We start from the raw sequence: 16,683 nt of genomic DNA, 5'->3' as shown, positions 1-16,683 counted from the left end.
ACATGGAACACCAAAAAAACATTAATCACATCATTGGCCATCAAAATAAGGGCAACAAATGTTAAAGGATAGGTCACATACAGGGTAGGTAGCATATTCTTCGATCAGAACGTAACTAGGTTAGGAGTCACTAACATAAAGTCCATTGCTAAGAGTCCCACACATTTGAGGGGTGCCTGGGTGGCTCACTCAGTTAAGCTTCCTACTCTGACTCAGGTCATGATCTCACAGTTTGTGGGATCAAGCCCCACATCGGGCTCTGTACTGGCAGCTCAGAGCCTGGAGCCTGCTTCAGATTCTGTGTCTCCCTCTCTCTCTGCCCCGCCCCTGTTCATACTCTGTCTCTCTCGCTCTCAAAAATAAATAAAATATTTAAAAACTTACCAAAAAAGTCCCATACATATGAAAACTTAAAAACCAGACTTCTAGATAACTTACAAGTCAAAGGACAATTAACAGAAATTCAATAATAATACTTACAGCAACAGTTAACATACTATATTTGAAAACTTTTGGGGGAACTGAAGGTGTTGCTTTGTGCCTTACAGGCCTATATCTCCAAAAAGAAGAGAAAAGCTAATAAGTAAGTATTTAGAAAAAAAATAGACAAATAAAGTAGAATGTAATTTCCCAAAATAAAGAAAATAAAGATGGTGGAAATCTGAAATATAAAACAAGTAAATCAACAAAGCCAAAATAGACTAAAACAACTGATAAACCTCTGGCAAGATTGATCAAGGAGAAAAAAAATTTTGAAAACTAAGAAAGAAACATCACGACAGGAAAAACAGATTATTTTGTAGATAGTTAATAAAAGGTAACAAAAACTTCATGGCATGATTATCTGAAGCCTCCCCCAAACATTTTAAAATTTAAATTCAAAAGAAATACAAAGAATGTAATAAGATAGTGAGGCAGAGAGGCAAAATTCAGTTGCATTTCTGGACACCAGCAATAAATAGTTAGAAAAAAATAATTTTAAAAAATAATTTTAAATAATTTTATGGAGAAAAACAAGCCTATTGAAAGCTTTAGAGAAGACCCAAATTAATAGAAAGAAGTACCACAAACATGGTTAGGAAGGCCTAATATCATTACGATTTGAATTTGCTCCAAATGAATTTATATATTCAATGGAATTGTAGGGCTTTTCATAGAACTTGACAAGTTGATTCCAAGATTTATGCAGAAAACCAAGGGGTTAAGGTAATCAAAGTATTCCTCATAGACAAGAAGCAAAATGTGAGGAACTTTCTCTACCAGATATGAATTTACCAGAAAGCCAAGGATGGCACTATAACGGCTCAGGCAGGGACAAATGACAGTTGTAACTTAAGAGAGATTCTACTTGACCTGTGACACAGTGGTCTTGCAGACAAGTGGGCAAGGTAAGATTTTGTAAGATTATGTAAGGTTGTGCAAATGGTGCTGGGACAACTGAATGCCCATATGGAAAATAGTTAAATGGGATGAATAATTCAGTCGATCCCATCCTCACAGCATATACAAAAACAAGCTGCAGGGGGATTTAAGACTTACATATGAAAGGCAAAAATTTGAATTTTTTTTCAATAGATTTTGTTTTTTAGAGAAGTTTTAGGTTCACAGCAAAATTGAGAGGAAGGTACAGAGATTTCCCATATAGCTCCTGCTCCCTACCCCTACATACAGTCTCCCCCATTATCAACATCATCCACTGGAGTGGTACATTCATTAAAATTGATAGACCTCCATTGATATATCATAATCACCCAAAGTCTACAGTTTACATTACATTTCACTCTTGGTGTTGTACATTCCATGGTCTTAAACAAACGTATGCACAATGACATGTATCCACCATGATGGTATCATACAGAGTAGTGTCGTTGCCCTAAAAATCCTCTGTGCTCTGACCATTCCTCCTTCCTCCCAACCCCTGGCAACCACTGAGTTTTTACTGCTGCCATAGTTTTCTCTTTTCCAGAATGTTACATAGTCGGGATCGTATAGTAGGCTTCTTTTAGATTGGCTTCTTTCTTAGTAACATGAATTTAAGTTTCCTCCATGTCTTTTCATGATTTGAGAGCTCACCTCTTTTTAGCACTGGATAATATTCCATTGTCTGGATGTACCATTGGTTTATCCATTCACCTACTGAAAGACTTCTTGGTTGCTTCCGAGTTCGGGCAATTATGAATAAATCTCCTATAAACGTCTGTGTGCAAATTTTGTGTGGACGTAAGTTTTCAACCCCTTTGGGTAAATACCAAGGAGCGCAGTTACTGGTCTGTATGGTTAAGAGTATGTTTAGTTTTGCAGGAAACCACCAAACTGTCTTCCAAAGTGGCTGTACCATTTTGCATTATCACCAGCAATGAAATGAGAGTTCCCGTCCTTCCACATCCTCTCCAGCATTTGGTGTTCTCCGTGTTCTGGATTTTGGCCATTCTAATGGAATGGCATTAGTGGAGTGGCATCTCATGATTGCTTTATTTTTCATTTCCCCGATGACATATCACGTGGAGCATCTTTTCACACACTTACCTGCCATCTGTGTATCTTTTTTTTTGGCCAGGTGTCTGTTAAGAGCTTTAGCCCATTTTCAACCAGGTTGTTTGTTATTAAGAGTTCTTTGTATGTTTCGGATAACAATCCTTTACCAGATATATCTTTTGTAAATATTTTCTCCCAGCCTGTGGTTTGTCTTTCTATCCACTTGACAGTCTTTTTTAGAGCAGAACTTTTCCATTTTAATGAAGTCCAACGTGTCAATTCTTTCTTTCCTGGATTACGCCCTTGGGGTTGTATCTAAAAAGCCATTGCCAAACCCAAATTCATCTAGATTTTCTCTTATGTTACCTTCTGAGAATTTTATAGTTCTCTGTTTTACATTTAGGTCTATGGCCTGTTCTGAGTTAATTTTTGTGAATGATATAAGGTCTGTATCTAGATTCCTTTTTTGGAGGTGGATGTCCAGTCGTTGTACCATTTGTTGAAAAAACTACTTTTTTTCCCCTGTTGTGTTGCCTTTGCTTTTTTGCCAAAGGTCAGTTGATGTATTTATGTGGGTCCATTTCTGGGCTCTCTATTCTGTTCCATTTATTTATTTCTCTGTTCCTTTGCCAATACCACACTGACTTGATCACTGTAGCTTTATAAGAAGTCTTTATAATATAGTGTCAGTCCTCCAACTTTATTCTTCTCCTTTAATACTCTGTTGGCTATTCTGATCTTTTTTACCTCTTCATATCAACTTTAGAATCAGTTTGTTGATACCCACAAAATGGGATTGCATTGAATCTATAGATCAAGTTGGGAAGGACTCACATCTTGCCAATATTGAATCTTCCTATCCATGAACATGGACTATCTCTCCATTTATTTACTTCTTTGATTTCTTTCATCAGAGTTTTGTAGTTTCCTCATATAGGTTTTAGTAGATTTATAGCTAAGTATTAAATTTGGGGGGGGAGTGCAAATATAGATGGTATCATGTTTTTAAACTTCAAATTTCACTTGTTTGTTGGCAGTATGTAGGAACATGATGGACTTTTCCACATTAACACTGTATCCTACAGCCTTGTCATAGTTTTAGAAGGTTTGTTTTTTGTTGTTATTGTTAATGTGTTTGGATTTTCTACAAAGACGATCATGTGACCTGCAAATGAAGAGAGGCTTATTTCTTTCTTTCCAATTTGTATCTCTCTTCTTTCCCATTCTAGTCTCATTGCACTTATTAGGAATTTTAGTATGATGTTGAAAAGCGGTGGTAAGAGGGGACATCTTCGCCTTGCTCCTGATTTTAGTGGGAAAGCTGCAAATTTCTCACCATTAGGTGTGATGTTAGCTGTAGGTTTTTTGTAAATAGTCTTTATCAAGCTGAGGAAATTCCCCTCTAGGTTTACTGAAAGTCTTGTCATAAACAGGTGTTTGATCTTTTAAAAAAAGATGTTGCAGCATTTTTATACCATTTCTCAAACAAAACACAAAACTAATAAATATTAAAGATTGTAAGTTCAACTAAATGAGAATAACTGTCTTCTGTTTACCAAAAGACACCATGAAGTGAAAAGACTAGCATAATCTAAGGAGAAGATATTCATGACATAAAACCAAAAAGGCTTAGCACCCACAATATGTAAAGAACTCGGGCTAATCAATATGAAAAAGACAGGTAACGCAATAGAAAAAAATGGCCAAAGACATAAACAGGCATTCACAGAGGTTGAAACAGAAAAGGATGATAAACATGTGAAGACTCACTCCATCTCACTAATAAGTAAGGAAACAAAAATATCCAGACCATAGTAACACAGGAGTATACGCCAACCTGACTGGTGAAAAATAATGCCATAGACAATATGGTTCAACGTCAACTCTAACACACTGCTTATGGGGGTGTGAAGTTAACCACTCTGTAAAACAACTGGGTGTTCTCCTATGAAGTCAGACATTGGCCCCTCAAACCCAACGATTCCACCTCTAGACAGACACCCCAGGGCATCCCTGGAGCATGTACCCCAGGAGATATGTCTGAGAGTGTACTTTCTGTACCAGTGAGTGACCCATAGACCGTGGAAGGACTAGTAATGGCAGCAGATCCAAACTATGGAAGGCTCCCTGGGGAGCCTGGGGACGGAAAGCTGACTCCACAAGGTCACAAGAATATGAGTGTTATGATTGCATTTTCCATTTTTATTTTTGTCGTAAAATTCTCCTTCTTTGTATCAAAAGCTGCATGTATTCCTTATAGAGAATTAGGAAAAGTACGTGATAGGCAGTCTTTGAACATGGCCCCCAATAATTCCACCTCTGGTGCTCATGCCCTCCTGTAAATCCCTCCTCCTGAGGGTGGGAAGGGCCTAGTGACGGCCTTCTAACCAATGGAAAATGGCAAAAGCAATGGGTTGTCACTTCTGTGGTTGAGGTTACAAAAGACTTTCTCTCTGCCTCTCTCCCTCACCCCTCTCTCCTTGGCTTCCTCACCTTGAGAAGTCAGCTGCCAGGTTGTGAGCTATGGAGAGGCCCAGATGGCAAACAACCGAGGGAGGCGTCCAGCCCACGGGGAACCGAGTCCTGCCAACATCTATGTGAACAGGCTTGCTAACATGACTATGGCTCCACTGACACCTGGACAGTGTCTCCGTGTCCCCCACTGGTGCCCCAAAGCGGAGGACCCAGGAAGCCACACAGGAGTCCTGCCCCACAGACAAGGCGAGAGAATAGCCGATATTGTTTCAAGCCACTGGGTTTGGGGCAATTTGTCCCACAGTGATAAATCATTAATATGAGGCTAACAAGGAAGAAAGTAGGGGAGAGACAGACAGAGGAAGGAAAGGAGGAAGGGAGGAAGGGAGGAAGGAAGGGAGGAAGGAAGGAAGGAAGGGAGGAAGGAAGGAAAGAAGGGAGAAAGGAAGGAAGGAAGGAAGGAAGGAAGGAAGGAAGGAAGGAAGGAAGGAAAGGAAGGGAGGGAAGGAGGAAGGAAGGAAAGAAGGAAAGAAGGGAGGAAGGAAGGAAAGAAGGAAGGAAGGAAGGAAGGAAGGAAGGAAGGAAAGGAAGGGAGGGAAGGAGGAAGGAAGGAAAGAAGGAAGGAAGGAAGGAAGGAAGGAAAGAAGGAAGGAAGGAAGGGAGGGAGGAAGGGAGGGAGGAAGGGAGGGAGGAAGGGAGGGAGGAAGGGAGGGAGGAAGGGAGGGAGGAAGGGAGGGAGGGAGGAGTTGCCTAGAAGAGAATGGAATCTTACCAACTTAGAGACAATCATTGACATTTTGATATTTTCTTTCAGGAGATTTTTTTTTTTTAATGTTTGTTTATGTGTGCATGTAGTTTGAGAGACAGTGCACGTGCACGCAAGCAGGGGAAGGGCCGCGAGACAGGGAGGGAGAGAGAATCCCAAGCAGGCTCCACGCTGTCAGCACAGAGCCCAACACAGGGCTGGATCCCACAAACAGTGAGATCACGACCTGAGCCGAAACCAAGAGTCGGACCCCTAACTGACTGAACCACCCAGGCGCCCCAGGAGGAGATCAATTTTTGAAGTAAGTTTTGCAGGACCGAGAAGCAGCAGATGAAAAAGAAACTCATCTTTCTCCCGACGTTCCCCTGGTCTCTGTTCCCCAGTTTCCTTCTGTGGGCTGTTCACCCTGCACGGGCCCTTATGCCACCCCCGCAAAGTCAACCTCAAGTTCTTAGCCTCCAAGGACGGCGAGCTGGTCATCTCAGCCGCAGGACAGGAGAGGGGCACGCTGGGCGTTCGGAACAGCAGGAACACGAACAAGGGACTCAAACGACAACGGGCAGGCCGAGCCGGGGGGCCAAGCGGGGGGCGCACGCAGCCCCCGGCCCGCGGCGGGTTCCCCTCGGCTCGCTCTGCCCCACGTGGCTTCCTCGCCAGGGGCAGGAAGACGGGCGCAGACAGGCAGGTCTGTGGCCTCACAGCTACGCTCTGTGCCAGATGGGGAAACGGAGGCTCAGGGCAGTGAGGCCCGGCTGGGAAGTGGCACCACTGGGATTGGACCTGGGATGTACGTCCTTTCCTTCGGCTGTGTTTCAGACCCTCTCGGGTCCCTGACCAAGGGGCTTCCATAAGCACAGAGGGGTTTTCACTGTGAGTGGGGGGGGGGGGAGCTGCCGTGTGTGTTGCTTTAAGACAACCCAGAGCTGATCTCCGTGCGCTTTCTACCAGCCTCTGCGGAGACAGCGCAGACATCCGGCATTTGCCTCCCAACGACCCCCGGCCGCACAGCACCCAGTGTCTGCAAGTCTTGAATTCGGGAGATCACGCAGTCTTTGTGGGAAGGGGGACCAGATTACTTGTGTCATTTGTAATCCTCGCCACACGCCGGCAGGGTGGATGTTAACGTTCCCATTTGACAGACGGGTACACCGAGGCTCAGACAGAGACTCGCCCGTGTTCCCCGCTGTCACACTGAGTGGTCACCTGTTGAGAAGGAGACGCTGGGGGGACAGTGGAATTTTGTTGGAATACCATCAGTGTATTTCCCATGACAGGAAAAGAGCTTTTCCAAATGCAGAGCGGAAATCGCAAACAGCGTTTGTTAAGAGCAGCTCTGGAATATGGGGCCTACGGCCCCGGGTCTGCTCCTGCCTCTACAACGCTGTCTTTTTTTTTTAATTTTTGTAAGTATTTATTTTGAGAGAGATAGACAGAACAAGCCAGGGAGGGCCAGAGAGAGAGAGAGGGATGGAGAGAACCCCAAGCAGGCTCCCCACTGTCGGCACAGAGCCCACCGTGGGGCTCGAACTCATGAGCCGTGAGATCGTGACCTGAGCCGAAACCAAGAGTCGGATGCTTAGCCCGCTGAGCCACCCAGGCGCCCCCCCCCCCAGCCCTGTTTTTCTCACCCCGGGGGCTCTGAGCCCAGTGGCAGAGGGCTCGGCTTGAGCTAAGGGGTGGAGGCATGCACGCGGCAGGGGGAGGACCAGGGGGCTGGGCTGGGGAGGAGGGCGTGTCTCAAGAAGAGAATTCACCTCCTCTTTCCCCTCCCCCCCAACCCCCATCAACCCCCAGTTTGTTCTCAGGGGGAGGCGGGGGGTGGGCATCGAGGAGGGCGCACCTGTTGGAATGAGCCCTGGGTGTTGTATGGAAACCAATTTGACAATAAATTATATATCTATTTATACACATATGAAGAGAATTCAGACTGCAGTCGGTGGGGCGGCTGCACAGGAGATGGGAAGAAGGTCCTCGTGAGGCGGGGCTAGGCGGGGGTGGGGGGGCTGCGGTCAAGGGCAGGTAAGAAGGGAGAGGGAGGAGTCCCCAAGCCAGGCTGCCTGGGTCTGAATCCCAACTCCCTCACCTCTGGGCTGTGTGGCTTCAGGGGGGTTACTTAACCCCTCAGAGCCTCAGCTTCCTCTTCTGTAAAATGGGAATAGCAGCACCGCCTGCCTTCCTAAGGCCGTTGAGTGAGTTGTGTGTGGGCAGTGGGAGGGAAATCTGGGGCATCACTGTGTGAGACGTCCGGTGGGGGGGGGGGGTTGGTGAATGACAGGGCTCTGTGTCTCAGAAGGAGCTCACTCTCAGAGGGGGCAGGTGGCCTCAGGTGACACCAGCCTCTCTTTTCCCTTTATCCCTCGGCCTCTCGGTCTCCTGCTTCCCCTCCACGTCTCCGGGAGGCTCCCCCTTTGGTGCTGCTCTACCGCGGTCCAGGTTGAGGCAGCAGTGCCACTTTGAAGGAAATGTCCCAGACAGTCCCGTGGGCACCATCGAGGACCACAGATGTCCGGCCTGGGAGGGAGGAAGCCGGGGGAGGCCGCTACCTCTACTGACAACGACACCGACCACGCGCACCCGCTGAGCGTCCCTAGACCGTATCTTGTTTAACCAGAGCCTGGGGCCGGCTTGGCACATAGTAGGTGTTCAGTTGGTATTTGTTGGATGGATGGATGGATGAAAACCACTAACAGTATGTCCAGCTCTATGCTGAGTTCTTACACACTTTCATCTTTAATCCCTCTACCCCCCATGTGAAGTGGATATCATCCCCATTTCACAGATGAGGAACCTGAGGCTCAGTTGGCCTTGGCCTCAGCCTCTCCCACGCCACAGCCTGTCCCATCGCGGATGCGTTATTACGCACACCTGGAGGGAGGCTCGGCTGAGAGGTGGGGGCTGCCAAACGGCCCCTTGAACCAGGTGTGGGTCGTGAAGTCCAGGGCCTAGCCTTCCTTCCGGGGCCGTGGGCCTGCTGTGTGCCGTGAGGCAAGTCACAGACCCTCTCTGAGCTCCGTTGCCTCAACGGCGAAAGGAGAGGGTCCTGTTGGCCCTGTGGTCATTCATTTGCGGTGAGGCCCTAGGGAACCCTCGCCTCGAGTCCAGGCACATCCCGGGGCCACGCAGCCTTTCCCCTCTGGCTTCTCCCTTGGCGGCAGCTACGGAGGCTGCGGCCGGAAGCCCCAGCCAACTACACATCCTGTGTCGGCAGAACCTGCTCATCCAGCATCACTGGGCCCGTCCCCGCCCCCGGCCCCGAATGTCCCCGCTCACCTGTAGACATCCAGCTGACTTTCGGTGCCCAGGACACACACGGCATAGGTGGGCTCCTCCGGGGCCACATGGATCACCGTGCCCTGGGCCATAGTCCCTCCCGCCAGCCTGTCCCTCCAGCTGCAGGGAGCCCCTCGGCTGGTTCCTTTATAAGGCCCGGCCGGGGGCCGAGCCATGAGTCAGCACCTGTGGTTTGCGGCCAGCGGCTTAGCCCTCCCCACGCAGGCCCCGGGGCGTGTCCTCCCCACCCTCCCCAGCCCAGGAGCTGCCCCTCGGGCCTGTATGAGTGACGATGCCAGAATCAGGGCACTGACACCCGCAGGCTCCTGGGAAGGGCCAGGGGCTCAGGAAGCCCGGGGGTGGGGAGCGTAGGTCTGAATCTTCACATAACAGCCCCGTGCGCACCTGGGGCCCTCCCACCTTGCCTCGCCGTGCCCAACACCTGTATCAGGAAGAGGTGAGAAACGCAGGGGGCTCAGGAGATCGTCGCCAGGAGGTCACGGCTGGCTCGGGACGGGTCTCCCCGGGCTGGTCACCCACGTGATGGCCCACTTGCTATGTTCCGTGCGTCTGGCAGCCGTCTCTGCCCCTCGCATGGAATGACCCGCTGAGGCAGGCCCGTGGGGGGAAACACAATCGTGATTCCCTCGCTTTGTTCTCACGGCACCTCTCGGAGGTCAGTGTCGTTATTATTCCCATTTTACAGAAGAAACTGAGGCACAGGGAAGCTAAATAATACTCCCGGGGCTCCGCCAGCCATAAGGAGGAGACTTCTTGGGGGCTCAAAGCCCATTTCCTGAGCCAAAAGCCGATGCGGCCGGACCTGATGCTCTGACCCGTCCACACTGCTACTTGCACACAGCAGGTCTTAATAAACCCAATTTCCCTGGCTGGTCATAGGGTTAGGACTAGTTTGAGTTTTGGAGGGAAGCCGAGGGAGGGGGCTGTCAACTGTCAGACTCGAGAAGGCCCTCGTCACCAGACCCGGTCATCCTGTGGACGGGAGACTAGGCACGGAGAGGGCTATGACATGCCCACTCTCACACAGCAAGTCGGTGGCAGGGTTGGGCTCTACCCCCGAGCCTTAGGTCTCCTGGCGTAGTTTTCTTCTTTATCCTTCTCCCCTTTTTTGCTTCAGGATTTTAGGGTTTACATTTCCTATGAATAAGCTACAGAGAGAACAAGCCCAGAGCACTTGTGTTAATTCAACAAACATTTATTGATTGCTTCCTGTTTGCCAGGCCCTGCTCTGGGCACTGAGGATACAAAGAGAACAAAACAGACAAAAGTCTTGGTTTCATGGAACTTTCTTGTAATAGAAAGAGAGAGCCAGTAGGCAATAAATATAATAAGTGAATTATATAACATGTGAGTGTTATGGAGAAATGAAACAATAGGGCAGGGCAAGGGGGAGATTGCAGTTTCCAAAAGGGTGATCGGAGGAGGTGACATCTCAGCCGACTGGAGGAAGGTGACAATGAGAATACCTGGGGGGAGAACATTCCAGGTTGAGGGACCGGCCAGTGCAACTAGTGCAAAGGCCCTGAGGCAGGGACGTGCCTGGAGGGTTCAAGAAAGGGCAAGGAGACCCGTGCGGCTGGAAGGCAGCAAAATGGGTGGGGGGCTGGAGGGCAGTGATAAGAGGCCGGTGTGGAGCACAGAGAGCCTTGCGGGCGTTGTGAGGACTTTGGCTTCTACCCCAAGTGACTTGGGGAGACAGGGGGACATTTTGAGCAGGGCAGGCCCATGGTCTCATCTCTCTGGCTGCTGGGGGGAGTCAACCACAGGGAGAGCAGCGAGGAGGCTGCTGCTGTCCGGGAGGTGGTGGATGATGGGTGCTGGCAGTGGAGGAGGTGAGAAGCAGTCAGATTCTGGACATAGCCTGAGAGTACAGCCAATAGGATTTGCAGATGGGCCAGAAGGGGGGCAGCAAGAAAAGTGAGGAGTCTAGAAATCCAAGGTCCGGGAGGTGGGGGGGTGGGGATGAGCCCCTGGAGGGATAGACCTGGCACCCACTGTGGGGGGAGGGCTGGGGAGGGGCAGCTGTAGGCGGCGTGGCCGTTGGGAGTTTGGTCCCGGCCATGCCGAGCGGGAGCTGTCTATCCGAGTCTGTGTGGGGACGTCCCGTGGGCCGTGGGACACATGATCCCGGAGTTTGAGAGGATCGGGCTTAGAAATGACAAGTCTGCCAACGTCTAGAGCGTCCCTAGGGAATGAGTGTGGACGGAGAAGGGAGAAGCCTCAGGACCCTGCACCAGAGACTGAGAGGGGCTACCAGCAGGATGGGAAACAAAAGAGGGTGTGTTTTGCTATTTCACAGGGTTGCGGTGAGCAACCAGCCTTGTGACACACACACACGCGTTTCCACACGCTCACACGGGGAAAGCAGCCGTACTTGGGCATGATGCCCTTTTGCAGGCTCCCGTGCCCTCGTGTGGCAGAGTAGGGATGAAAGGCTCTGCGGTGGGCAGGTGGCCCGAGGGCAGACAGACCTGGGGGTCATTGGGGCACCACCCGCCCCAGCTGCGCCATTGCCCGGCCGCTCCCTGTCTTAGCTTGGCTGCCGTAACAAAAATACCCTGGGCCGAGGGCCTTAAACAACAGAGATTTATTTTCTCACAGTTCTGGAGACTGTAAGTCCCGGATCATGGCATCAGTTCAGGTGTGGACCCTCCTCCTGGCTCGCACACAGCCGTCTTCTTGCTGTGCATGTGGCTCAGAGAGAGAGAAGGAGGGAGAGACAGAGAGAGACCCAGACCGTTAGTTCTCTGATGTCTCTACCCTCATGATTCATCTAACCCCGATTACCTACCAAAAGCCGCCTGTGCAAATACCACACTGGGGGTGAGGCCTTCAACTTACGGATTTGGGGGGAGCCACGATTTAGTCGACAGCCATGCAGGACGTGAAGGCTGTTTGCGGATTTCTGGCATAAAAACCATGTTATGATACACAATTGCATCCAGGTCTGTGGCTACTTGCAGGGATTTTGTGGATTGATCTTTCCTTCTCTTCATTCTCCTACAGGGCATTTTGGTTTTTTCCTGAAATTTGTTACAGCTTATTATTAGGTGTGTGTGTTCAAATGCCTATCCCCCAATCAGCCACGAGGCCTCTATAGGTCTTGGCTGCACCACCAGCACCTAGAATAGCTTCCGATTCATCGTAGGTGCTCACTAAACCCTGTGGCTGAAGACTGCAGTGTTCTCCAGCACCCAGCCCGGCACTGGACCCTGGGGTGGGGCCGCTGAGGACAGCTTCCTATGAGGATCCTTCAGAACCCGGCCTGTTATCTCCAAAATGGCATTGACCTTGGGAAGTTTGGGAAGCAAACGGTCTGGCACAAGAGAGCAGCTGACTCAAAGCCCAGACCAGAACCGCTACAGGAAGGGGCCCCTCTCCCCACTGAAAGGCAGAATCACCAGCGGGGCTGCTCACAGCTTACAGGAAGTAAGGCGACGTTCAGAGTTGCCCGACGCCCCCCGGCACCTGAGCTGATGCCCCAGCAACTGGCCTGGATATATGCCCTTTCTCCAGGTAGTTGTGATGATGTTGTTTGGGGAAGAGGCCCTGGCGTCAGGGACTCTCCGAGACGCAGGGACGGGTGTAGGGCAACGTTATGTTCGGGGTGGACGGCCGAGCCATTTCTCCAGGGTCGTTCGTTCACAGAGTTCAGATTCACTTACTCGGCTCTTGACTCGATAAATACTTATCAGATGCTTCCTAAGTGCCCGGCACTCTCTTAGAGGCTGTTAGGCTTTATTGAAAATAGATTTACAAGGACCCAGGGTGATAACAGAGACTGCAGTCTATTACACGTGCACTATGTTCCACACTTGCCTCCAGGTCCTTGGCTGTATTATTTCCAACTTTCACCCTAACCCAGCGGGCAGGACTTAGGATCTCGTTTCTACAGAGGAGTGAAGCCCCGTGCTCAAGGTCACTGGGCCCCTGCATGGGTTTCAAACCCCACTTTGCCCAACATGCTCTGCTCCCTGGTACGGCCCCTGCCCGGGCCAGGCCACTGACATGACCTCATCTTAGATCCCCACATCAACCTTAATGTCTGAGTTATGCTCTCCCCACTTTCCAGATGAGGAAACTGAGTCTTGGAAGGCTTAGGTAACTCACCCAAGGTTATGCAGACAGCAAGTGGGGACACTTGGGCTTACCTTCGCTCCTTGTCCCACTCTGCCCGCCGCACAGCTGCCTCCTGGTCAGGTCCCTCAGCCGATGAGCTCTGAAGCCCAGGTGTGTGTCCAGATCTTCCAGATTGGCCTGACGAAGGGAAGACCCCTACTAGTCACTGATGGGTGAGCATTACGTCTGGGCAGAGCTGGGAGATGGGACACAGGTCCACCTGCATCGAAAGCCTGTGACCTTCCACTATTCCATCTTTGAAGAAAGAGGGGGATGCAGCCGGGTGCAAGTCTTTTCTGGAGCCGCCTTCTATCCTGTCTTCGACCCCAGGTGCCCACATCCCTTCTCCAACACCCAGAATTTCTCTTGGGGACCGTGACCACGAGAATGTCAACACCCCCAAAGCAGGGGCTTGCCTTTGTGATCACTGCTGTACCCTTAGTGCTGGTACCGAGCAGGTGCACAAGAAATTCTGTATTTTGTTGAACTGAAAACTGTTTAAGATACATCCTTGCTCCATCAACCGTTTGTTGAAATGACGATCCTTCCTCCGTCGAATCACCTTTGCAATGTTGCCCCAAAATCAGTTGGCCATCCTTGTGTGGGCTGTTTCTGGGTTCTCTGTTCTGTTCGGTCGATCGACGCGGCTATCCCCCAACCCCCAAGCACAGTCTTGATTACTACAGCCGTATCTTGAAATTGGGTAGACTAAAGGCTCCCGCTCGATTCTTTTCCAAAAATGTTTTAGTTATTCCAGTTCCTTTGTCTTTCCATGTAATTTTAGAAGAACCTTGCTTATCTCTACAATCTTGCACTACATTAAAACCCGGGCATCAGTTTGCTGAGGACTAACACTTCACTATGCCAAGCTTTCCGACCCACGAACACAGCATCTCTCCACTTATTTAGAGCTTCTTTCGCCAGCCTTTTGGAGCTTCTAGAATACAAGTCTTGCGCACGTTTGTTAGACTTCTATCTAGGGATTTCATTTTGGTGGGGTGGTCGTAGATAGATGGTCTTGTACTTTTAATTCCAGTATCCACGTGTTCATTGCTAGTATATTAAAACACAAGTGAGTTTTATGTGTTGCTCTCGTATTCTGTGACCTCACTGAACTCACTTATTAGTTCTAGGAGGGCTTTTTTTTTTTTTTTTTTGGTAGATTCCTCGGCATTTTCTACATAGATAATTATGGCATTTGCAAACAGAGGTAGGAGGTAGTTTTATTTCTTCCTTCCTCGTTTGTACATCTTTCTTTTCTTGCTTTGTCACCCACTGGCTAGAACTTTCAGTGCTAGGTTGGATAACAGTGGTGAGACTGGTCATCCTTATCTTTCTCTCAATCTTGTGGGGGGAAGCGTTCAGTCTTTCACCATGAAGTATGTTGATAACTGTAGATGTGGTTTTGTGTTTTTTTTTTTGTACATGCTCTTTCTAGTTGAGGAAGTGCCTCTCTACTTCCTTTTTTTTTTAATGTTTATTTATTTTTGAGAGAGAGGGAGAGAGAGACAGAGTAAGAGTGGGGCGGGGCAGAGAGAGAGGGAGACCCAGAATCCGAAGCAGGCTCCGGGCTCCGAGCTGTGAGCCCAGATCTCGACGCGGGGCTCGAACCCACGAACCATGAGATCACGACCTGAGCCGAAGTCGGAGGCTCAACCGACTGAGCCCTCCGGGCACCCCAGTGCCTCTCTCTAATTTGTGGAGAGTTTGAATCATGAATGTCTATTGGATTTTTTTCAAATGCTCTTTTGCCACCCATTGAATACGACAGTATGAGTTTTCTTCTTTAGCCTGTTACATGGCGGATTCCGTTGGGTTTTGTCCAGAACACCAGGCACCGATAACCAACGCCGGGGGAGGACACCCACTAGACGGAGGACAGCAAGATCATCGCAACGCCAGTCTCCGCGAATACAAGTCCAAACGCTTCTGCCCAAGACGGCTGACCTCGCTCGCCTGCCCCACACTTTCGGGCCGGGCGGAGGGGTGCGGGGCACTTCTGCTATTTTGACGGTGGTATTTTGTGTTTCTTTCGTGCCTAATGAGGTGGCTACACGTGCCAGATGTCTGCCATCCAGGTGCCGACGTTGTCGATGAGCGATACCGTTCAGGAGAGACCTTAGGAGCCAGGGGCTGGAGCCCCGCAGGCGCCTTGTGTCCTCACAAACCCCTCACCTTGCGCTTTCTGGTTAGACAGCGATTGCTTCTCTCCAGCAGTGACTTGGAGGTTGCACCTGGAGCTACGTTAAAATAACACGGCCGTAAAAACTTGAACCCAAGCGCTGGTTTAAAATAACACTGACACCTCACATTCTTCTCAGCCAGGCTTGGGTGATGATCTTCTGCGGAATTTGTTTGCTCAGTGGACTCACACCCAACGGGGCAGCCAAAAGGCAGGGCCGGGTGACTCTGTCACAGAGGTCTTGGCCAGGCCAGCCAAGACCTCTTCCTCCTGGTGCTCTAGACCCCTTATGCGTCCCTCCTAAGGACCGTCCAGGCATCTTCAGCTGCCACTCGGGGGCCTTGTGGGTTTAGCCTGAACGTGCCTCTCGGTCCTATAAACGGAGCCGTAATGGAGCCCAGGATGACTCCACCGGGAAGGCATTTTGCAGGCAAGGAAGTTGAGGCTCAAAGAACTTGACCGACCGGCACAAGAGCACCTGGTGGTAAAAGAAGTTAGGATTTGAATCCAGGTCGAGCGGATGGCAAAGCCGTAAGCACAAGGCTTCACTGGCCACTTGGGGGGAGAAAAAAGCCCCCAGACTCTTGGGTCTTCTGATTTCTGTTTATTTTTCTTTAAAAAAATGTTTCTTTTAATCTTTATTTATTTTTGAGACAGAGAGAGAGAGAGAGACAGAGTGAGAGCGGGGGAGGAACAGAGAGAGAGAGACACAGAATCGAAAGCAGGCTCCAGGCTCTGAGCTGTCCGCACGGAGCCCGACGCGGGGCTCGAACCCACGAACCGCGAGATCGTGACCCGAGCCGAAGTCGGACGCTTAACAGAGCCACCCAGGCGCCCTCTGATTTATGTTTATTCAACAGACATCTGCTGAGCCCCCCTCTGCACTAGGGCCGTGTGCCAGGTATTAGTGACACAGAAGCTCGAAGGGTCCCTGCCCTCAAGGAACACAAAACAAAAGTCCAAGAAACAGGGGCGCCTGGGTGGCTCGGTTGGTCAAGCATCCGACTTCGGCTCAGGTCACGATCCCGCGGTTCGTGGGTTCGAGCCCCACGTCAGGCTCTGTGCTGACAGCTCAGATTGTGGAGCCTGCTTCAGATTCTGTGTCTCCCTCTCTCTCTGCCCCTCCCCTGCTCACACTCTGTCTCTCTCTCAAAAAAAGCACTGGGGCGCCTGGGTGGCTCAGTAGGTTAAGCATCTTGACTTCAGCTCAGGTCACAATCTCGCGGTCCGTGAGTTCGAGCCCCGCGTCAGGCTCTGGGCTGACGGCTCAGAGCCTGGAGCCTGTTTCCGATTCTGTGTCTCCCTCTCTCTCGGCCCCTCCCCTGTTCATGCTCTGTCTCTCTCTGTCTCAAAAATAAATAAACGTTAAAAAAAT

General features: G+C 50.0%; 1 protein-coding gene and 1 long non-coding RNA gene across 6 annotated transcripts in view; both read right to left on the bottom strand.

The window, feature by feature from the left end:
- The window catches only part of PADI4 (peptidyl arginine deiminase 4), a 33,855-nt gene extending 24,738 nt beyond the window's left edge, over positions 1 to 9,117 (bottom strand). For 3 of the 5 annotated variants that reach the window (XM_030325591.2, XM_030325592.2, XM_030325589.2), the window contains exon 1: positions 8,987 to 9,115. In XM_030325591.2, coding sequence (XP_030181451.1) covers positions 8,987 to 9,078 — 92 coding nt within the window. In that variant the 5' untranslated portion in view covers positions 9,079 to 9,115. Of the gene's footprint in view, positions 1 to 8,986 lie in introns of all 5 variants that reach the window. The other 2 variants (XM_032594200.1, XM_030325593.2) reach the window with 2 other exon arrangements.
- Positions 9,118 to 10,281: 1,164 nt separating this feature from the next.
- Positions 10,282 to 13,181, bottom strand: LOC116738249. The gene is made up of 3 exons (XR_004343952.1): positions 13,159 to 13,181; positions 11,607 to 12,030; positions 10,282 to 10,473 (listed from the first exon to the last, which is right to left on the bottom strand). It is a non-coding gene; the product is annotated as an uncharacterized LOC116738249 (long non-coding RNA).
- Positions 13,182 to 16,683: the final 3,502 nt, after the last annotated feature.

This window comes from Lynx canadensis, chromosome C1 (genome assembly GCF_007474595.2).
Source record: "Lynx canadensis isolate LIC74 chromosome C1, mLynCan4.pri.v2, whole genome shotgun sequence".
NCBI lineage: Eukaryota > Metazoa > Chordata > Mammalia > Carnivora > Felidae > Lynx > Lynx canadensis.
Note: the sequence above shows the minus strand (reverse complement) of the source record. Positions and strands in the feature narration are given on the sequence as shown.